The 23,826-nt window shown below is 38.3% G+C and overlaps 1 protein-coding gene across 1 annotated transcript in view; it reads left to right on the plus strand.

Moving 5' to 3' along the window:
• AHCYL2 (adenosylhomocysteinase like 2) overlaps window positions 1-23,193 on the plus strand; it is a gene marked incomplete at both ends in the record, with an annotated part of 145,257 nt that extends 122,064 nt beyond the window's left edge. Inside the window, 12 exon segments of the mRNA XM_084230642.1 lie at window positions 2,731-2,837; window positions 3,828-3,944; window positions 8,028-8,091; window positions 8,569-8,657; window positions 11,470-11,540; window positions 13,520-13,614; window positions 14,297-14,323; window positions 14,325-14,453; window positions 19,833-19,931; window positions 21,524-21,592; window positions 21,712-21,790; window positions 23,033-23,193. Coding sequence (XP_084086768.1) covers window positions 2,731-2,837; window positions 3,828-3,944; window positions 8,028-8,091; window positions 8,569-8,657; window positions 11,470-11,540; window positions 13,520-13,614; window positions 14,297-14,323; window positions 14,325-14,453; window positions 19,833-19,931; window positions 21,524-21,592; window positions 21,712-21,790; window positions 23,033-23,193 — 1,107 coding nt within the window.
• Window positions 23,194-23,826: the final 633 nt, after the last annotated feature.

Genomic DNA, 23,826 nt, shown 5'->3' on the forward strand with positions numbered 1-23,826 from the left:
AGGAGTCTGGAGGGGACAGAGGAAGAGGCTGTCTGGAGAGGGTTTCCTAACAGGAAGGAAGGACTATGCTTCCTCTTCTATCAGGTGTTCCTGGGTTGCCAGAAAAGCTAGATGCTTATGGCTCAGATACCCCGCAAAAACTAAATCTCTTTATCTCCTCAAAGTGCTGTCATTGTCGATGCTGTTCTTTGAAATATTTATCAGCAATATTAAAATGCTGCTCAGGCCACACATGACTGGTTAAAAAGCAAGATTAATGAGTTACCACCCCCTGCCACAGCTCACCCCCTGCCAACAACAACAACAATCCAAACACACAGAGACACATAGCTACACAGCTTCTGTGGTACTTAGCTTTCTCTCTAGAATCTTCTGCTAAATTTATAGTATATTGGCATTCCAAGTTCAAATTTCTTCTCTATGTTCATTCCCAACCTTAAAAAAGATGAGCAGGCAAAACTTCAGGATTTTTTTTGCTTGATCTTTTAAAAGAAGATCAAGTTTTTGAAGTCTGATACACATTAAATTCACAAAGAGAGGCAAAAAGCTGCACAAAACATGAGACACATGAGAAGTGCAAACATATCTGCATGTAAGTGAAAGAAGGAATTGGGGAATCAACTGATAAAAGAATCCTTGAAGCTCTAGTCCAACTCTTGCTTGCTGCGCAGGTAATAGCAGAGAGAGGCAGGCCTTTTCTGCATTCCATGATCCAGGTCCTATTACATCAACGGCTGATATGAGGAAGCTGTGTTAAAGCCTTCATATCCTGAAAGAGAGGGAGGAACTGACTGTAAGATGAGTCAACTCTTTCCAATAAAGCTTAACGGTGACAGGAGGGAGTATGACTGATAGACACTAAAGAAGATATGCCCCGGGGGTTTCTGCTAGGAATAAGACATTAGTTTTATAACCTTGAACATAATGGGGAGTACATAGGATTGTTCCCAGAGAGCTTTTGTAGACTGTAGAACCAGCACAAACTGCTGGAAAGGTTGATGAAGAGAGTAAGACAGGGATAAAAACACATGCACCTAGAAAATAAGATTCATACCTTTTGGGTCATGTTATTATCTCGAACTTTTCATTACTTTCCAACTTTGGGAAGATTCCCTAATAACAAGAATTTTCTGCTGTAGTATTGCATGGCCAGAATTATGGACTACATTGATTAAGTTAATGTTAGGAAAAGCAACTGCCTCCCAGAATTAGATACTTTTGTTAAGAGGGGAAAGTGTAAGAATGGTAGGACCACCAGAAACTGTTTCCAATTGTTCAGTCTTTTTTTTTTTTTTTTTTTGCCTCTGATCCTTTGTGTGACTAGGATCAGAGGCTACAAGAGAAAACTCAGTGAGGGGTTTCATACTTGAGAAAGGGAGAGAGAAACTCAGAGGAAGCCTTTCTATTTCTCAAGACATCTGTTTTGATGGTTTCTACTGGGAGAAAATGGAACATTTAACTTACATTATAGAGTGAGTGTGAGAGTCTTGATGAGAGTCCTGTCTTGGATCCCTGCTCTCATATAAGATTTAGTAGTCAGAGAAAACAGATCAATAGTAAGAGCAGTTGCAAAAAAGAGATCAGGTGGTAGACATGAGGTTGGGGATTTTGTGCATCTAGGGGTCGGGGATGACGTTTTCTGGACTTGTGGAACACTTGATAATGGATCAGACTGCGAGATGGGTGCATGCCAGTAGAGGGCAGCTCAGTTCTGTGGGAATTTCCAGGAAGATGGGTAAACAATTTGGAAAGTCCTCCCAAGCATTTCTAACAGCTAGGTGAAGGGTGCAAATGCTACAGCCTGGTGCCTAATAGTATTCTAAGCTGATCTTTCTTGAGCTTATTTATAATTCAAAAACTTTCCTCTGCTGATGAAAGCTCCAGTGGGCACAGCATTGTGTTTATCTTTAATCCCAACCTGAAATAGTGATGAGCTGTTCAGAGGCATGCTTGCACACCTACATGCTGCACAGTTCCCTGGTTATTTTTAATTTGATTTATAGAGAGTGTGAGGTTGTGCTAGGCTAAACCCTACAGTGCTGCCTGATATTTTGGGTAGAAGAGTGCCTGTACTTTGGGAGAAGTGAAGTATTAACAAATGCATCTTTATAAGCCATTGTTCTGGGAAGGACACTAATTACCTTGCTTTATTTAAACTAAACTTTAACTGAATATATTTAAAATCCTGAATTTTACCACTAGAAACATGTTAATGTCAGGTTTAGGCTTTCTGTGTATCTACAGTACAATCAAGAGCTAGTGGTCTGTATTGATAAAGACATAAGCTCTTAGTCCATAAGAAAATCCTCATTGTGAGCCTCCCCTGGTGGCACAGCGGCTGAGCACTGGGCTGCGAGGCTGCCCGCAGCCTCTATAGCGCAGGTTTGTTCCCCGACCACTGGCGAGGGTCCCACAAAAAAAAAAAAAAAAAAAAAAAAAAGGAAAGAAAATCCTCATTGTTGCTGTATGTGTTTGTTGCTATGGTAGGTGTTTCATGTGGGAAGGCTGTGAGAATACAATCAGTCTTCCATCCCTCATTTCATTGTCTTTTACTTCAATATAATTACTGCTTGGTCATTATACTGGCTTTAAATTACTTGACATTGCCATATAGGAAAATTGAAGTACCTGTTTACTGACAATTGGAAATTGGGATACAAGACCAGAGAAGCACTGGAAATCTTGAACCTTCAGCAGAATAAATAATATTATTGGTATTTATTATTGCAGATCTTGGACGATGGAGGAGATCTTACTCACTGGATTTATAAGAAGTATCCCAACATGTTTAAGAAAATCAAGGGAATAGTAGAAGAAAGTGTTACTGGAGTCCACAGGTAAGACTGAACAAGGACATACCTGGCTTTATGCAACCTAGACATGTATTCTTTTAATCACATACCTGTGAAATATGCATTATGTTGAAAATTGGAGTCTGTTATGGAAGGATGAGCTCTGAGTCTATACACTTACTTATTTTTTACTAACAATCATACAAAATGAAAATAGTAAGGGCAGAGACAAATGGGGGAACAGTGTGGCCCTCTTGTTTTCTAGTTGTTGTAATAGTGAGGCTGCTTGTATGGCTGCTCATTTATTCAGCAGATATTTGTTGAACTTCTGCATGAGCCAAGAACTGCTCCAGAAACTGTACTAGGGATCTCACAGTAGGCAAAACAGACTAAAACTTGGGTCCCCAAGGTCATGGAGCTTACATTCTGGCCTCTTTTTCTCAAGTAAACAATAATCCTCTGAGTAAAATGGGAATTATTTCTCTTTATTACTGTTTACCCGGAAAGAAATGAAAGTATAAAATAAAATTTTTAAGGAAGTAAATTCTATGATATATTATCAATATATTGTGATCTTTTTGAATATACAAAATGTCCTTTGAATATATAAAAGAAGATACCTTCAGACTCTTGGAAAGAGATCAATTTTTAATAAAGCACTGCATTTTTTTAGTTAACTTGCTTTAAAATAGATATACAAATATATATTTATAGATATGTATATTGAAATTATAAAAGTAAAACTATTTGAAGGTTAAAATTGTTACATTAGAATAAAGAAATTATGTATGATCTTTAAAATAGTACTTAAAGTTATAATTTAAAAGGGAATAAAATTAATAGGCAATTTAAAACCTTATATGTCATTTTATTAAAATCTTTATTTCAGTAAATATACCTAATATGATGAAACTAGTTGTGTTGTGTCTCATGCTCTCAAGACTACCCAGTCAACATATTTCTGGAATTTGACATGAAACTGACAGTAGATTATAATATTTCATCATTTTATGTTCTTGATGTCCCTCGTTCCAGGCTGTACCAGCTCTCCAAAGCTGGGAAGTTGTGTGTTCCAGCCATGAATGTTAATGACTCGGTCACCAAACAGAAATTTGACAACCTCTACTGTTGCCGTGAATCAATTCTTGATGGGTAATGTTTTATCATCTTTGGTATAACTTGAGTGGTTGAGTTGAGGTTCTAAGTTTTTTGATTTGGGTTATTTCTGGAAATGATTCATGTAGCACCTCTAAATCTATTACACATCACACTTTTTTAAAACCAAGAGCTACCATGTCTATCACTATGATAAGCAAGTCATTTCACCTTAGAAATCAGACTAGTCCCTATCTGCTGATGGCTGATTTCTTATTTTGTGACCTTAACAAACCTTCAAGTCAGTAACTAAATTAAGTTGTCTTTGATGGTCTGAGAAAAGGTTCCTGGTGTTTTTATTGTGGGATCAATTGCCAGTTCCTAAGCTCCAACTATCATATATGTCTCTCGTCATCTGGAGAGTCACGGTGAACAGTCAACTCCCAGAGGCATTTCTAGATTTTCAGATATGAAGGGCTATAAGTCTAACACAATCTGCACCCAAATATTGTGTTCTTTCACTACTCAGTTTTTGTTTTTACAGTTGTAGAATATTGCCAAGTCAAGTAGTTTCCACCACGTATAGGCTAATAGAGAAATGAAGAAGGTGCCTGTGGGCCACATTGCTAGCCAGTCTGCACCCCCGGCAGTTGCAACACCACAGCCATTGGAGCCAAAAGGACCTTGGTTTAACCATTGGCTCCATCATTTATTAACTATAGAGCTCAGGCTAGTTATGTAACCTCTCCGTGCTTGTTTCTTCATCTGTGAAATGATGACGGCAAAACTGCCTCACAGAATTAGTACGAGGATTAAAAGGGATATTATGAGGATTAAGATATGTATCCTGGTGTCCAATGAAAGTTCCTTTGCCCTTCTTTCTAGAATCTGGTGCAATAAGTTCAAGGTTTGAGCTAGATCTTAGGAAAGCTTTTTGCGTTGAGATTTTTTTTTTTTTTTTTTTTTTTTTTTTTGTCAACAGGAGGGTGAGAGGGTGTGCAGGGTTGGAGGGTATTCAATGAAAATTTATAGTTAATATAAAATATTATTGTTACTCCTGTAAACTCAATAGTGTTATCAGATAGATTGAACATTTGAGAGAATTCTCAATTTGTCAGTCTATTTATACACTGTTGCTAGTTCTGACTAGATGTGTTATTGTGCTGAATAATCTTGAGCCTGACAAAATCAACAGTCTGGGTATATATTAAAATATTTACTCATCTACAACTAAATGTCTTTTAGATTTTCCAAATTCAAATCTGTGAGCCTAAAATCTGCAATACTAGATTCAGTAGGAGATATCTAAAGGTGCTGTTTGGCCAGTAAGTTGCCAGAATGACCAGCATAAAGGGAAAGAGGAGAGGCACCCGCTGTGTGTTTTCTTGGCCTTTTAGAAAACATGGAGTCGTTCCTTTAGCCACATACATGTCAATCCACAAGAAAGGTGGTACTGGAGACATCAAGGGGATGGGCACGGTTCAAAAAGAAATGCCCCACACACGTTACCATGGTGTAACTGGAAGAGTCTGTAGCGTTACCCAGCATGCACTTGGTATTGTTGTAAACAACTGAAGAGCAAAATTCTTGCCCAGAGAATTAAGGTTCCTATTGTACATATTAAGCGTTCTAAGAGCCAAGATAGCTTCCTGAAACACGTGAAAGAAAATGACCAGGAAAAAAAAGGCAGCCCAAGAGAAAGCTACCTGGGTTCAGATAAAGTGCCAGCCTGCTCCACCCAGAGAGAAGCACACTTTGTGAGGACCCATGAAAGGAGCCTGAGCTGCTGGAACCCATTCATTTCCTATGAATTCATGACATGATAGGTATAAAAGAAAAATAAAGGACCTCAGGACTACAACAACAACAAAAAGACATATAAAGGTGCCAGTATTTGTTTATAAAAGTGGACAGAGTCTCTCCTAAGCAGTTACCAACCCTGTAGGTAAAAAAAAAAAAAAATTAATGTCAGGAATGTAGGAAAGTAAAAGTAAGATGAAAGCAGTAGAACATGAGTTAAGGTTAATGAAGACATAGAAAAACATCAACTATTCAACAGAAACCTTTTAGCAGGTGAAAAACTTTCATTTAGATCATAGACAGTTATTCCTATTCAGGGAACTGAAAACAGGAGGAAACTGAAGAAGAGCAAAGTGTGCTCCAAGGAAGGCTGCAGTGGAAAAAGAGGACATTCGGGCCAATAGAGAGTCTATATGAAGAAGGCATTAGTAGTTGACCGGGTGTTGTCCTGGACTAGTCACACACACCATAGCTATGAGGGACTTGCCGCATTGACTCCTATAATTGGACTGCAGTACCAAAAAGCAGCTCAAGTACAACCTTTTGAAGATTGAGCTTCTACTTGGTAAGAAAAGTAAGGATATCCCAGAAACTCCAAAGGTGCCCAGATATGATTTTCAGAACATTAAATAGGCAGTATTTCAGGAATGCTTCTAGATGATCATGGGGCTATAAGAATTAGACATCAGAAACTTGGTGTGACTCTATACAGCACCAAGCAGCCAACCTTTATCCCTCCCCTACAAGAAGTCCTTTCTTAACTGAGGTGAGGTCTTATCTATCCTATATCAAACCTGAGGCAGATATGGATTCCTAAGATCAAGAGAAATCACTACCTAACTGGAATCTATCCAGATCTGTCTACCTGTTACTACAGAGTAGCAGTGTTGATGACGTTTTCTTTCTACCACACAGTCATTCGTAGTAACAAAGAGAGTCATCTTCCTTTGGGAAGAGAGGTAAAAAAGTTTGAGGATAGTCAAAGCAAAGGAGGCTCAGAAATATCATAAATATCATCTATTGATTTTCTTTGCTGTGCTAACCATTCCAGTACAGTTCTGCAATGCCCTGATTTTTGAGTGTGGTAGGAGCTCAGCCAGACTTACTCTCTTCAAGAATTGCCTTTGCACTTAACTGATATTTATTGAGTTTAATTGGCATCCATGTAGTTATACTAGTTCCTATTGAGTAAAGTTATCAGATAATTAAAAAGTCAGAATTCCTACTTTGCTTTTGGGGCATTTTATAGACTCTTCCACAGGAAAGGTAAGCAGACTGATAGGTGAGTAAGATAGACCTACAAATGTTTGTAGGAATTGTCTGTCTCAGAATGGGCTAGGTGTTGTTGAAAACTTTCTTCTGCCTAGCCAGAGATTCCTAGACAAAGGAAACTAACTGAACCTAAAAGGAAACCAGAGACTGCTCCTAGAAGTTCATCTGAAATATCCTGAAAACAGTAAGGACCTTTATTCTAGCTTCTTAGAGTATCTAAGACAAAGAAGCAGAACACATTTAAGAAATTAGCCCCAGAAAACTCACTGTCTTGTACTCAGTGTTGGTGTGTTTCTAAGCTCTTCTGCACCTGGTTGCCCTTTTACCTCCCTGTGGAATTAATGTGGGACCTATTGGCCAGTCTAATGCTATGAAATGTAGTACTCATTTATCAGTGTTGTTTCAGTGCTTATTTTTATTTTTGTCTTTGTAGTTTTTATTTCCAGATATTATCTATTCCAAGTATTATGTAGCAAGTGTAGTTTGTTTTTATGTTTAAAAGTTAGTCTATAACTTCTTGTCTTCTGCACCACTCCCAAGGCAAGGGAAAAAAGAAAGACCTCATGTATAGAGAAAATATGATAGCATGGAGTGAAAAGATACATATTTTATTTAATCTTTCTTTTTAATCATTAAATAATTTCTAAAAACTGGACTTTCTTTCAAAATGAAAAAAAAAAAAAAAAAAACCATGAACACAAGGAGCCCAGTCTAATCTCAAATGGAGAAACAAGGGCCTCCCTGGAGGTGCAAGGAGTTAAGCACCACACTATGCAGCAGTCCGCAGCCTCTGCAGCACAAGTTCGATCCCCAGCTGGCCAGGGAGGAACCCGCATGGCAAGGCAGACCTCTCCTGTCTCGCCTGCTGCTCCTCTCAGCAGTGTGCTTCGGTCAGTCTGCCTGTTCTGTTCCTCACTCTGTCTCTGGTGAATCTTCTCACCCCCCCCCCCCCGCACACCTCTGGCCTGTACCCCAGCTCTTGTATGCATAAATGAATAAAAATATTTTTTTTTTTAAAAAAAAGGAGAAACAAGACGACTTTCTGATTTAATGGTTCTTCTCCCCTAGACTTAAAAGGACAACAGACATGATGTTTGGTGGAAAGCAGGTGGTGGTCTGTGGCTATGGAGAGGTAAGGTTTAACCTTTCAATTATTAGGTTTTTAAAATGTATCTTACTGAAATACACTAAAATTTTCCATTTGTGTATACACGAGCGTATGCTCATTTACCACTTTATATGGGGAAAAGTAACTTTGGAGAGTGTCTGTTTAAAGTACAATCTTTGCTTTTACCCTTCGCATTTTTGTCATTTTTTTCTTAGGCTGATTTTATGACTGTTGCAGAGTACTGTTTGTGATGTTCTTTTAGCTTTTGTTTTGATTATAAATCGTGAGTGTGGGTGTTCTTATGCACATGCATGTACTAAGCAGGGGCTAGGATTTTGTTTATGAACTGCATTCATTTATTGGTTTTTCTTATATTCCCCCAAGCATAAATCTATTTAGCAAAATTTCTTTTGGGGGCGGTAGGGGGTACACTTTACAGATGCTTTGAAAACTATTTTCTCATTGCCTTTCTTTATTATGTGTACTTGCTCCCCTCTTCAGGTGGGGAAGGGATGCTGTGCTGCTCTAAAAGCCATGGGCTCCATTGTGTATGTGACTGAGATTGACCCCATCTGTGCTCTGCAAGCCTGGTAAGCATCTTGATGAGACTGGCCTTTTCCTCTCTACCATATCTAACGTGATCTTGTAGCTGTCTCCAAAGAATGGCCTGTTAATGACACATTTTATCTTAGAGGGACCCAGATCCTGAGAGAGGCTGCCATTGACTGCCATTACATTAACTATAAGCTCCTGCCTTTCAGAGGTTAAGGAAAGAACAGAGATTATCAAAGAAGCTAAAATGAAGAATTCCTATGGAAATATTAACAGGGATGCCTTGAGCCAGAGAACAAGTAATCCCTGGCTTCTCCATATGTAATCCTTCTAAAAATAATGATCAAAAAAGAAATAGGCTGGCATCAGATCCTTTCTGATGTGATGCACTGAGGAGATCTTCTGTGATATTCCTCCCCAAAATGTGTAATCCAAATCTAATCAGGAACAAGCACCAGACAAATCCAAAGTAAGAGTTGAAGCGGCTAACTCAGTAACACTTTGTCCTGTTAACTAGTTAGCTATAGTTTATAGTATTCTTAAGTTTGAAATGATTTCAAAATTAAAGTTATTAGGAAGACTAATTCCTTTCTCCTTTGCAAAATGTGGGCAACCATACTACCTGAAAAATGTACATTATATAATAAATATTTATAACATGCAGAGCCATTGTCACATAATAAACACTCACTAGATTGTAGCTAGTATTGGCTCTTGTCATCCTTAGCAGGATGGAAACACTATTATCTGTGAAAACTATGGCAGAGTACAGTATTTGTAGCCTGGATAGTCTGCGCAGTCTTTACCATTAACCCTCCAGAGGAAGTTGCCCAGAATATAATGAGGCATGGAAAAAAGAACTTACCATAAGCCATTTTCCCTTATTCTACTCCTCTTCCATTCTAGCCAAGACCTACAGATTTTCCCTACAGAGCTCCAGCACTCCCTTCCAGTATTTTTGGAGTTCATTAGAGAAACTTGAATGTGCTTTAATAATAATTAAGATGTTGATTCAATAATCTATATACATGAACTTATCACATATTCTATATTAGATACTCTGTATTACTCTACTGATTATGAATTAGATTAATGAGACAAGGTCTCTGCTTTTATATGCAGACAGATGAATAACCACAGTGCAGTATAGTAAACACTATGACAGATAAAAAGCACAGACTTGTAGGCACACAAAAGAGAAGTATCTAACTAAAGAGTCATTGGCCGGGTAACCAAAAGAAATGTCAGTAGAACTTAGTCTTGAAATTTGTGTGACTCCTTAGCTTGGAAATAAATTACATGTACAGAGAACATGTGCAGTAGTCACTGAAAAAGAGAGCGCAGCATCGAAAGGAGCTGAATGTATTTTAATGTAACTTGCCCACAGGGTAAATTTGAGGATGTGATAATATCTGGGTGGGAATCACTTTAATATAATTCTATCTTCTATCAATATAAGTTTGGTGGTTTCATCCTGATGAGAACTGGCAATCTCACTGAAATATTTTAAGCAAGGAAGTGACATGATCCAAATTGCATTTAAGGCAATTACTCTGCAAAATGAATTAGAGAGATTTAAACCTAGGGGCAATGAGATTGGGCCAGAGGCTACTTTAGTAAGCTTGGCAAGAAATAATAAGGCCAGCATGGATGGAGAGGAGAGGATAAATTCAAGGGATTTTAAGGATTTAAGGGAAAAGAACCAGATTCAGTGACAACTTCAATTAGGGAGAGGCAGTAAGTTAAGAAATTTTAGTTTATTTGGCTCATACAGTTGGGTGAACAGCAATGCAGCTGTTCAAGATAGAAAATATAGAAGAAATACTTAGTGTTGGGGGTACAGAAATAATAATGAATTTTTTTTAAAGATTTTATTTTATTTTATTTATACAAGAACCTGGGTACAGGCCAGATTCGTGGGAGGGTGAGAAGATTCACCAGAGACAGAGTGGGGAACAGAACAGGCAGACTAATGAAACACACTGCTGAGGGGAGCAGAGGGCAAGACAGGAGAGGTCTGCCACACCATGTGGGACCCTTGATGGCCAGCCAGAATCAAACTGTCGCTGCAGAGGCTGCGAACAGCTTCACAGCGCTGCACTCAACTGCCTGCGCCACCAGGGGAGGCCCTGAATTTATTTTCAAACATGACAAGTTTGAGATTCTTGTGGGACATTAGGAGAAACTATCCAGTGGATAGTTTTATCTGTGGCTCAGAATCTGAGATCTAAGGTAAAGATGTGTATGCAAATTAGCCACCTCTGAAGGGGTTATTTGTAGCCCAGGAAAGGGTACAAATACATGATGAAATAAATAATAGAGAAAAGGGCACACTGTAGTGTAGTAACATTTAAATGACTGAGATTGAGAAGGAGGAATCAGAAAAGTAGGAAGACAACCAGGAGAAAATGGCATCGTGGGCGGGCAAGGAATAGAGAGTTTTAAGAAGGTAAATAATGTTTAATGTGGCAGAGGAAGTCAAGTAAAATAAAAGCCTAAAAAGTGTTATTTTTGGTATTCAACTCATTGATGATCTTGCCGAGAACAGTTTTAGTGACGTAGTGGGTTCAGTGGCTAGATGGTACTTTCTCAAATCTCAATGGAGGAACGTCATAGTAATCTCCCGTTATCAGGAAGAACTAGGTTCCAATGATACAAAAGAACTGTTTATTTCTGTCCTGTGTTAATTAAGGAAATGGTTTGAATTTTCCCTTGCTGAGAATAGTCTAGCTATATCAAGAAGTGACAACGTAGGCATCAGAGGAACTTAGTAATAACTTTTGAGGTTTTGTAGCAAAAGACTCCCCCAGCTGCCTGTTAAAGTTTATCGATGATGCTTTATTTCTACAGTATGGACGGATTTCGGCTGGTGAAATTAAATGAGGTCATCCGACAAGTGGATATTGTTATTACCTGTACAGGTACAATTATGATATTTAAAATGGGGTGGTACTTGGGAACATTTTCGTGGATAAGTGAAAAATGATTAAAAATGTTCTGAGCAAAACCAAGCTATAATAGCCAAATAGTAGTTTAAAAAACAGTCAGTCTTTCACATTCTTCCTGCATTTTTTAGAGCTGTGACCAAAAGTATACCATTAGGTCATCCCTAGAGGAAAAAAAAATATCTCTGTCCCTTTTAATTGTTCTATATCTCCATCCATTCTCATTTATTGAGGAAATGGCCTTAGATAAGTTTTATTTGGGAAGCCAGGCCTTAAATTTGTATATTTGATCTTTTATTTTACTTTCAAAAATGATTTGTTTCTCTCTAGCCCCTATAATTTAAGCCATGCTAGAGAAAAATTCTTCCTATAGAGAAATTAGGAAAGGTAGTTGTATTAATTCCCACAGAGGTAAATTTTGAGTTTTGGAGAGGAATATGCAGAAATGGCTACACTTTGGACTAAAATACTTATTTTATCTTATAGTAGAACTATCAAACACTGGAATATTGCTTTTTTTTATAATTTTATTTTGGAAGAGGAACATCAGAGTATTTAAAAATAAAAATATGTTTATAGCCTCAGGGAGAGCCGGGAGCAGAGAAAAGGGACAATAAGACATTGTTACTGCACATCATCCCTTTGATCTCACCCTCTTTTTTTTTTAAATAGTTTTTATAGAGATGTAATTCATATATAGACATTTCACCCATTTAAAATATACAATTCACTGTTTTCTAGCAAATTCACAGTGTCATACAACCATCACCAGAATCTTTTTTATTGAGATACAGTTCACATTCATAAAATTCACCCTTTAATGTATACAACTCAGTGGCTTTTAGTAAAGTTGTGCAACATCCCATTATCTAATTCCAGAACATTTTTATCATTCCCAAAATAAATTCCATACCGTTAACAGTTACTCCTTATTCCACCCTCCACCTTTTCCCAACCCTTGCTAACCATTAATTTCTCTGTCTCTTTAGATTTTTCTATTCTAGATATTTCATATAAATGAAACAATATATTATGTGGTCTTTTGTGACAGGCTTTTTTTACTTAGCATAATGTTTTCAAGGTTCATTCATATTGTATATGATATATGTGTGTGTATACACATATCATTTTTTAAATACATTCATCGATGACAGATTCTTATGTTGTTTTCAGTTTTTGGCTATTTTGAATAATACTACTATGAACAGTATATAGAAGTTTTTCTGTGATTACCTACAAGTGATATTACTGGATCATATGGTAACTGTATTTCAACATTTTGAGGAATTGTCAGACATTTCCAAATTGACAACACCATTTTATAAGCCTGTCAACAATGCATGAGAATTACAACTTCTCCACATACTTTTCAACACTTATTGTCTGTCTTTTTTATTATACCCATCCTAACGGATGTGAAATGGCTTCTCATTGTGGTTTTGATTTACGCTTCCATAATGACTAATGATGTTGAGCATCTTTTCTTGTGCATGTTGACATATCTTCTTTTGTACATCTTCTTTTGAGAAATGTCTATTTAGATCTTTTGCTCATTTTTAAAGTGATTGTTATTTGTCTCTGTGTTATTGAGTTAGAGGTGTTCTTTAATAATGTGGGGTACAAGTTCCCTATCAGCTATGTAATTTGCAAATATCTTGTTCCATTCTGTGGGTCATCTTTTGACTTGCTTGGTAGTATCATTTATACACAAAAGTTTTTAATTTTGAGATAGTTCAGTTTACTTTTTCTTTGGTTATTTGTGTTGAGGTATTATATCTAAGAAACAACTGCCTAATCCAAGCTCACAAAGATTTATTCCTGTATTCGCTAAGAATTTTGTAGTTTTAGTTCTTAAGTTAATGTCTCTGATCCATTTCAAGTTAAATTTTACATATGGTGTGAGGTAGGGATCTAACTTCTTTCCTTTTCATGTAAATATCTCTTCTGTTTTTAAGGTAACAAGAATGTGGTAACCAGAGAACACTTGGATCGTATGAAGAATAGTTGCATTGTTTGTAACATGGGGCATTCCAACACGGAGATTGATGTGGTAAGATCAAGTGACTCATCATTGGGGGTCTGTTTTTTCTCCCTCCCAAGAAACATAAACTGGAACTTAAAGAGCAGAGTCAGCAGCCATTGTAAACATAACTGTCCTAGCAGAGCTATCCAGTGTGTTCACTAATTAGCCTTATGGCCTGTGCTTGTGTATACTCTAAAGCTTCTTTGTCTCAATTTAATCATTTCAAGTGATTGTTTTCTTCTACCTCTTTATACTACAAGGCATTTCATCTTTATGTTTAGAATTGAGAACTGGGTAAACTCAAATTACAAAGAGGATACAATAAATGTGTGTTAGTGTGATAGTAGTATTTGGGGGGTGCTTGATTTTACCATAAAAGTGAGATAAGTAGGTTGGTTTAAGGAAGAACAGTATATGGGCTGGGATAGAAGATTATTTAAGATTGACTGTGTCTGTCAAATAGGGTGTTTTGTTCTGTTCTTTCCCTATTTCATTGGAGTAGGCCTCCCTTAACGTATTTTCCAAATGATAGTAATTGGGCCGGTAGGTGTCACACTCAGTTCAGTACAATTTGATTCTCAAACCTGGACTATCTATCATTTTTGTTCTCTGATTTGTTCACCGTAAAATTTTCCAATCCAAGATAGTAATTGGCCCTATTAAGGTCCCCCAGTAGTAGTTAATAGAAGTGTTATTTATTTCTTTTCAGACTTACCAAACTATCTCTCAGTGTGACTTTCACTCTGGTTTTAAATTTTTATGGCATTTTTCTGGCACAACTGTCTTTCTCTCTGGGTAAATGGCTCAAGCAAAGCATGCTTTCATCTCCACTGAGGGCTGCTCTGATTGAGCTTCAGCATTGTCAGGTAAGGATGGAGAGCCTGTTGGATAATATCTATTTTAAATGGTTTCTATTTTTAACTCTGTACCCTATTCTTCTGTTATTAAATAATAGCTGTGAAAACAACCTATCGAAGACTTTCTACGCTTAAAAATCTCTGAGTGGTGTGGCTCCATTATTCTGTCTTAGTATGATAGTTTGCTTATAATGAGTAATTTATTTGATTCTTTTCTGTTGATTTTAAGTTTCACTTATGTGCCATACTGCCCCTTTATAAATGGCCAAAGATATTAATATTTCTAAAACTGTCTAGTACATGATTGTTCTTGTCTGGATTGATCTGCTTGAAGTCCTCTGATGGGAAAAGCTTAAAGGGAAGTAGTTAAGCTCTGAGCCCTAATCAACCTTCAATCTCTGAAATGAAAATAATTCCAAATATAATCTTGTAATTTTCATATTTTTCCTTTATGTTATTTCATACTTTGACTACTCAACAATGCATTCTCTTAGTCCTGATTTTCAATTTGGAACTAAGAAGTTGAGTGCATTGTTCAGTCACATACATTGATTTAAAAGTTAATTTGGAGCATTGAATCTAGGATTTTAAAATTTCTAGTAAATTTTTGCTTGTTTGGTATTCCTATGTACTAGTTAGTATCTTCTCGTGATATCTAGATTAATTTCAAATCAGTAATTTCTCCTCCAGAGGCAGCCCAGACACAAGTAATCTCTTGGGATAAAGGTCAGGAGACTCTTTACTTTCAGGCACAGATACTTATTGTGTGATTGCTGTGTGCTAGATGCTATTCTCTATGCTTGGAGGAGGGTAAAGATTCCTGCCCTTACGGAACTTACATTTAGCGAGAAGAAAGGCAACAAATATAATAAGTAAAAATTATAGTATGTTAGAAGGTGAAAGCACATGGTAAAAAGTAAAAGTAGAGCATGAAAAGAGAAGTCAGGAGTGCTGGGTAGTAGTTCTGGATAGACCAACAAGGTATAAGTCTCATTAAGAAGGTGGTAATTGTGTAGACTTGATGGAATTTTCCACATGGACTTTTAGGTGAAGAACATTTTGCTGTAACAGCCAGAGAAAATTCCCCAAGGAGTGTGCCTAGAATTTCCAAGGATCTTCAGTGAGCCCAGTGCGTTTGGAGCAGAAAGAGCTTGAAGCAGGGAAGAGTGGGAAATGAGACCAGAGAGATAATGGGCCAGATCCTATGAGGTCTCAGAAGCCACTGTAAGAACTCCTGGTTATACACTGAGATAAATTTGGAGCTATTATAGGATTTATCACAGTCTGACGTCTGCATGCCTGCTCTCCTGGAGCTTAGAGTCTGCTGTGGAATACAGATAATAAACAGTTATTGTCAGTGCCTACATAGAAATCTAAAACAGCAGGATAACATTGAGGCTGCTATTTTAGTTAGAGTGATCAAGGAAAGCATCTTTGAGGAGTTGGCATTGGAATAAAAACTGAATGAATTGAAGGAGCAAGCCATCTGAGCATTCTATTCATGGAGAATGGCAAATGAAAGACCCTGAGGTAGAAGTATACTTACTATCTTTAAGCTAAAGAAAAAAGTCCATTGTGGCAGGAACAGAATGGGCATGGGGAAGAGGATAAGAGGCTCAAGGAGGTACTGGATTATGCACTGCTCTGTAGTCCTTGATAAGGGCTTCAGATTTTATTCTGCATGCAAGGAAAACCATTGGAAGGTTTCGAGTAGGTGACAAAATCTACCCTTACTTTTTAAAAGATTACTCTGTTGTATAAAGAAAATATTGGAGGTTGAGTAGTAATAGCGACAACAGAAGGCTCTTTTTGGCATTTCAAAGCATAGAAAGTAGTAGCCTGGATTAGATGGGTGAACAACGCAGGGGATAAGAAGTGATATTTTGTTACAGTAGGACCAATGGGATTTTGTTACAGTAGGACCAATGGATTAGATGCAGAATATGAGCAAAAAAAGAGTGTCACTGTAAGTCAATTCAGCTAAACTGCAAGGGAGAATGATCGGTACATTTTTATCCAGATATTTTTAATAATCAAAAATGTTGTCTTGGGCCTCCCGGGTGGCGCAGCGGTTGAGCGCTGGGTTGCGAAGCTGCCCGCGGCCTCTGTGGCCGGTTCAATCCCCAGCTGCTCCCCGGCCACCAGAGGAGGGTCCCACATGGCGCGCAGACCTCTCCTGCTGCCCGCTGCTCCCCTCAGCAGTGTACTTCGGTCCTTCTGCCTGCTCTGCTCCCTGCTCTGGCTCTGGTGAATTCTCTCACCCTCCTGCGCTTCTGACTGTACCCCGTGCATGTATAACAAAACAAACAAACAAACAAATAAATAAATAAATACATGCCTCTTTTAAAAAAAAAAAGTTGTCTTTCTGGGGGTGGTAGGGATTTTTTTTTTACGATTTATAGTTTTACCTAACTTTGAGATTTTGACTGATACATTTTGAGGAAGGAATAGCTCATCAAGATTTGCTCATTTAGAAAACTGCATTTTTTTTTCATGAGAAACATTAATGTTATGAATACTTAGGAAACCTGTGATAGGGCTTATGCGCCCAGCTGCCTTTTGGCCATGTCTTTCTTTCACAGATTAACTTGCTCTTGAAAGCACACCTGTTTACCCACATGAATTACATAGAAGACCGCATGAAATTGTAAGCTTCGCCATTCAGGTGGTTAAACTGTTAGGTAAACATATTTTAAAAGTTTTTGCCAGTTAGTGAATTACAACCTGAGACTTGCTGTTGACTGCATGCATTGCAGGACTAGAACCACAGTGTTCTCCCTGAAGAAACTGATGTGCACAGTTCAAAATCATATAAAACCAATTTATGCAAGTGCATTAATTGGCTAAGTCACCATGGGATGTCCGCGTAGTTTGGAAGGGTAGTCTACATAGGGAACCTTTTTCTGGTAGATTGTTTAGTGATTAAAAATCCATAGTAAGATAATTGATGTCTTTAAAGGAATTTCTTGTAAAAAGAAATTCTATATTAATTGTAGGAGGCCCTTCTCTTGAGGATTATGGGTGCTAGGACACTGCTAGAGATATCAGAGTTTCTCTTCAACCTGGGTTTTAAGCTGAACTGCATGTCTTTTGCATGCATAATAGCCATTCCAGGTCTCTAGAAATCTACCAAGCACTGATCATGTTTTTATTTTCATTAGCAGTGTCCTTTCCTTGATTCTATATAGGTATTTTCCAGGGAGTACTTCCTAAGACAGGAGAATTTTATAATCATAGTGTCAGCTCTTACTCCCAGTCACTGAGGTTGTTTATCCTCTGGAAGATTAGGAGTGTGAGACAGAACCTGAAATACTTTAGTCCTATCATCTCAATTAAAAAATGCTGGTGGCATCAACGCCTGTCACTTCACTCGATGTGGTTCTTGTTCTTCATGGTGATATTTTTATTTTTTATTTATTTTTTAAGAATCATTTTTATCGATGCTTACAAGAACTGGGATGCAGGCCAGAGGTGAGGGGGTGAGAGGATTCACCAGAGACAGAGTGGGGAGCAGAACAGGCAGATCTACTGAAATATACTGCTGAGGGGAGCGTGAGCAAGACAGGAGAGGTCTGCCTTGCCATGTGGGTTAGCTCCCTGGCCAGGGATCGAACTCAGGCTGCAGTGGCTGCTGATAGCTTGAGAGCACTGACTTTAACCCCTGCACCACCAGGGAGGCCCATGGTGATATTTTTAAAGGCTAAGAGATTTGCCTTGCATCTCCTTAACTTCTTCAAATGATCTCTTTACATAAATGCTTTTTTATTCTATTTATAGTGTTCATAAAATTTTAATGCTAATTCTGAGGTAATACTTGCTTCATTAAAAATGTCAAACCATATAACTATGCTTAAAGAAAGAAGTATAAAATTTACAAAAAGAGGTTATACTATATTGCTCAGCAGCTTGATTTTTTTCACTTAACAATAATAAATGGTTTTCATGTTAACACATACAGATCTATGTTTTGTTTTGGTTTTTTTTTGAAGTGCATAATAGTCCACTGTATGGAATTATCCTGATTTGCTTAGCCATTCCCTGTTGCCTTTCATTCCATTTTTTGCTATTACAAATAACCTTGGATTGAATATTCTTGCACACTTATATTTCTGAACTTGAACAAGTGTTTCGGTAGCATAGAGCCCTAAAAGTGGAACTGACTGGTCAAAGATTAGGTAGGTGTAAAATTTTGTTAGCTCTGGTGAAATTGCACTTTAGAAAGGTCAAACCAATTTATGAAAATTGGCATCTCAAGAAATTTTTTATTTCCCACTTACCTAATAAAGAAATGGTCCAACCCATTAATGCAATCCTGAATAGGTTGAAATACAATTATAGGTCTGTCTTTCCCACTAGATGATAATAAAAAGAAGATGTAATCCTGTCTATAAATTGCTCACAGTGAAAGAGAAAACTACAATCTTATTTATAATAGGACCTTTTACTACAATGGCTAGAATATAGTGTGTACTCAGTAAATGATTATTGTATAACTAAAGTATTTCTCTTTATTTCTGTGGAAACTACTATTTGGCAGAACTCAATTTTACCAACTGAGTCAGTGGGTAGTTTTGGAATACGGACTCCCTTGCAATTTTCAGCATTGCCTCTTCGAAGAAGGCAGTTGTCTTAAGTCTAAGCCCTGTGACTGTTACTTGATTGCTGCTGTTTATAAACTTGACATTTCTTCTCTTGTTCTCGGAATATACAATATACAGAAATGGAAGGAGGGTGAGCCGTTGGGAGCTTAAGCATTTTTCTAAAGCCTAGCTCACATTTGCACTTAGATCACAAAGCTTCTGTAACTTGAGGGTGAACCATCATTCCTGAGATGGTGGAACATGGGACATGGGGACATGAGGGCAGACCCTTGGGCCCCAGCATGCTATAGTCAGGACTTACAGCCTTTTCTAACTAATGCCACTCAGCTCAGACCCTCTGTTATCCTGTGTCTCTTCAGCACCTTATACTTAGTTTGCACAATATTAACTTGCACTTGTTTGCATGTTGCTTTGTAAGTATTTTAAAGGTTCCCTCCCACACACACATATGTATTATTTTGTGTCCCCAACTAAAGTATGAGCTGTTTGAAGGCAGAAACCATGTCTTGGTTTCTTTTGTATTTCCCATAACACCTTTTACTGTGCTCAGCAGAGAGTGGGCGACAGTATATATTGTGGAATGACATCCTGAGTGATCCCTTCCTGGCTGGGCCTAAGATTAAGTTCCCTGAAATGGAACAGTCCTAACCAACCCAGAACAGGTATTCTCCATCTGGCATGTTGGTTGCTCCTTTCAACTTGCTATTTGAAATGGTTCCTTCAACATCTTTCCGTCCACAGAGTGGGACTTGGTGTGGCTGATAATGTGCTGCTGTGTGTGTTCCAGGCAAGTCTGAGGACACCAGAACTGACCTGGGAGCGAGTGAGATCACAAGTTGACCATGTAATATGGCCTGATGGCAAGAGGATAGTATTACTTGCAGAGGTAAGACCTGAGGCTGGTAAGAGAGATACACCCCTGACAGGAGAGACTGCAGTTCCAGAGCCCTTCCTCCTCCTGTTCTCTCATACTTTCAGCTCCTCTCAAGCACAAGTTTAACTACATTACCGATAGATTTTACATCTAATTGTGAAGGGACTTTTCATTCAGCAATTAAGAAACTATTTTGGTTCCCCACTTTTCACCAATTATCCTGTCTCCCCATGTCACTCTACAGGTTGAGTCAGATAATGACTATTACTCTGGAAAGAATTAACAGATAGAACCAGTGCCACTTTGAGTGATGCTTACAGAGATAATGGCATTCGTGGGAAGGTTCAATCAGCAAGCACAAAGTAGATATTCCTGACTGTAACTAAGACTATCTTTGGCAAGCTCTAGGAAGGTCATGTCTTTGTTGAGTCCCTGATTTTGAGTATCCATTGCCCAGAATTAAGCCAGACTTGTAGTAAGTATCCAGCTATATTTTGGTTGTGTAATTAGTCTTTCCCCATCCTGGCTTCTCGCTCAGACTTACCCTTGACTCATCCCACTTAACTTCCCATGTCAATGTTTAGCCCCTTCTCCTTTCTTAAAAATTTCTCTTCTCTAGCTCTAGATTCCTGACACTATAATGATACCCCCTAGTCTAACCTTGACACTCTTCTTCAGGGAACAATACCAAAATAACAAGGAAGATGATTCTTTCATCAAGTTTTGCTTTTTGGTTTTCTTTCCTTTTTTTAGTAAACAAAATATGGAAATGTAAAAGATATACTGCCTTCAATTAAGAGCACTGAAATTTATGTTTGCATATCCTTACTGTTCTCATCATCTTTCCCTACCGTATTTCACCTTCTCGAATACTTCTGACATTTCTTCACAAGGAAGGAGTATTTTTGAGAGGATGGGCAGGCTGTTAAATGCTACCTTATTTCTAGCTGGCCTGGCAGGTCCTTCTCATAATTGTCATGACAAAAAGCAAGTGCCACGGTTGTTTTTTACTGGTGTGGTGGAGTTAAAAAGGTGGTCAAACGTCCTAGGAAACAAAGTGGGAAATGATGGCATGGGGGTGGTTGCCAGTCCTCTGATTCACCTACACAGAGTATAATTCTGCCCTTGAATTCAAGAGGACCAAGTTGAGGGAAAAGCATAAAAATCATCACTGCTTCCTAAGTCCAAAAAATAGCTCCCCGCAAAACTTGGAGAGATTGCCCCCAGATTTAACCAGATCATTATTACAAGGGCTGTCTTTCAAAGGGCTGGCGCTACCTTTGAAGGAGGATATTCTGCTATAAAAAGTAGAACATTCAAATATACCCTTCTTTCACAGAAGCCTCAGCATCATATTATCATCTTTATTCCTTTCCACATAATCCCTGAGACTTTTTAACTGTTGCCTTCATCAAATTTTCCAGATTTTTTTTTATGGTTCCACTTAAACATTAATTCATTTCATGTATTTGCAAAGCTCCCTCCTTCCTGTCCAGCAATGTTAGTAGAAGAGTGTTTGGAAAATGGCAGTCTTGCTCTTCCCTCACTCCTGACAGTTCAGAGAGTTTTTCTTAACCCATTTGTGTCCCAACCCTGCACTCTAGGGCCGTCTGCTGAACCTAAGCTGCTCCACAGTGCCTACATTTGTGCTCTCAATCACTGCTACCACTCAGGTAAGGCCGCCATTGTGAAAAAGCATGGCTGGAGCGGGTCCTTGGCCATCAGGGTGTCAGTTGCCATGGGACAGACTGCTGTAAATGGCACATCAGCATTCATCTCTCTGATTTTTTAGGCTCTGGCCTTGATAGAGCTTTACAATGCTCCTGAGGGTCGCTATAAACAGGATGTCTACCTGTTACCTAAGAAAATGGGTAAGCCTGCATTCTTCCATCCCCATCCTCACTAGTGTAGTTCAGAGTCAGAGGGTAAATGAAGTTTAGGGGCATTAGATTTCTTATGGATAGACAAATCAAAAGATACCTATCTTTCTCAAATTTATTAACATTTTCCACAAGCCCTCATGAAGTCGTGACTAAAATCTGTGATTTCATTTACCTCCCTCTGAATTTAAGGATTTTTCTCTCAAAGATTCTTGTATGCAAAGATTTCAAAGGAGAAAAAAAAAATCTTCCCCCAAGAGTGAAGAGTCATCTCCATCTCCTATCTTGACATCTGACTGATTCCAGTTCTAGGATACTAAGTAGCTCCTACCAAACTTTTCTCAGACCAAGCAGGACTTTTCCTACTATACCTTCTAACTCTGACACCACTGTTTCACTCAGAAGAAAAGACTCTGAACAGCTTGTTAGGAGTTTAGTTATGTGGGTGTTATGTAGAAGAGAAACATTAAACTGTCTTGAATTTTTAAAGAACCTGCTGCAAGTGCCTGAATGAATGCAGTGTGTTTATAATCTCCCAAGGCAAAGATCAAGGAATAAATCAGCTTCTGGTTTTGTTTTATTTTTAACACTAATCCATGCTAACTGTTAGATGTTGGCATTTATTTTGGGAGGATATAAAAGAAATGAACAGTCCATTTTCTGACTGAGTGTATAATGAAGTTGGGGAGACCAAACAAATACATAGGAAATCACATAAAATTCTGAATAAATGATATGTGTTCAGGTAACAGATGTAAACAGAAACCAATTAGAACTGAGTTCTAAAAGAAAGCACTCTGTGTAGTAAGTAGCCTTATTAATTATTCCTTCCTGATTTTCCCAGATGTTAGTTTTTCTTAGTAACCCAAAGTTTAGTCTAAGGCAGAACTAAAGTTGTAGCTTCCCAATTTTTGGTTCCCTTACTATCTTATCCTTCCTTTTAGATCCTAAGGCCTGTGCTTCCTTAATTTCCCCCCCACACACCTTTTTGGGGAGAGGAAAGGTTCAAGCTCAAAATAGCTAATGAGGAAGAAATGTTATAGCTTTGCAAATCACTGGGCTTGAAGTACAAGCATTCCTTTCTTAGAATTGCGGGCCAGTGAGCAAAAGTCAAGCATTTTTCATTCAACTCTAGGAATTAGGTGTATTCCAGAATTTTTAAGACCTGACCTGGAGAGAACAGCAGTCAAGAAGCATTAATACTTACACCAGGTCTTCTGTGGTTTGTTCCAGATGAGTATGTGGCAAGCCTGCACCTGCCCACCTTTGATGCCCACCTGACAGAACTGACAGATGAACAGGCCAAGTATCTGGGACTCAACAAAAATGGGCCCTTCAAGCCTAATTACTACAGGTGCCTTGGGTTCCCCCCAAAATCAAGGAGGCGTGGGTAACAAAGAGCTTCCTGCACTGGAATTGAACTTTGTATTCATCGCCACATTCATGTGAACTCAGAAAAATGAACTCACTCCCCCTCACTGACACCCCCAAAGAGTCTTTGAAGCCTTCTCTAGACATTAGTTTCCCCTTTCTGAAATTGCCTTTCTCCATTTCATCTTCTTGATAAGATTTTTATATATCAATGGAAACATACTGGTCTTTCTGATGTGAAAAAGCACCATAATTATGTACCCTCACCATATGCTTCAGAGAAGTCCCTGCCTCCCAGTTAGGGCTTTTGGCAAACTTCATGTCCCAGTATCCCCACAAGGTGATAACATCACAGTCTCATCTTTCTTTTCCCCTCCAGGTATTAAGTTCCTGTAACTCAAGCCAGATGAAGTTTTAAGGAATAGAACTCCAAGTCTTTTCTCCACTCCTATACAGGAAAGAATCCAGCAAGCTGCTTCTCCAATCAGCTGCCCGCCGTGCTCACCCTATATGTTAGGTTATTTATTTATTAAAATCTAGAATCCTGTGCCTGTTGCCTTGGCCCATAGTGTGGTTACTGCCCCGAGGGCCGGGAGAGCCACAGAGAGCAGGTTGAGGAAGGAAAGAAATGGGGAACCATTCCCAGTGCATCTCTT

This window comes from Talpa europaea, assembly GCF_964194135.1.
Source record: "Talpa europaea genome assembly, chromosome: 3".
NCBI classification, from domain to species: domain Eukaryota; kingdom Metazoa; phylum Chordata; class Mammalia; order Eulipotyphla; family Talpidae; genus Talpa; species Talpa europaea.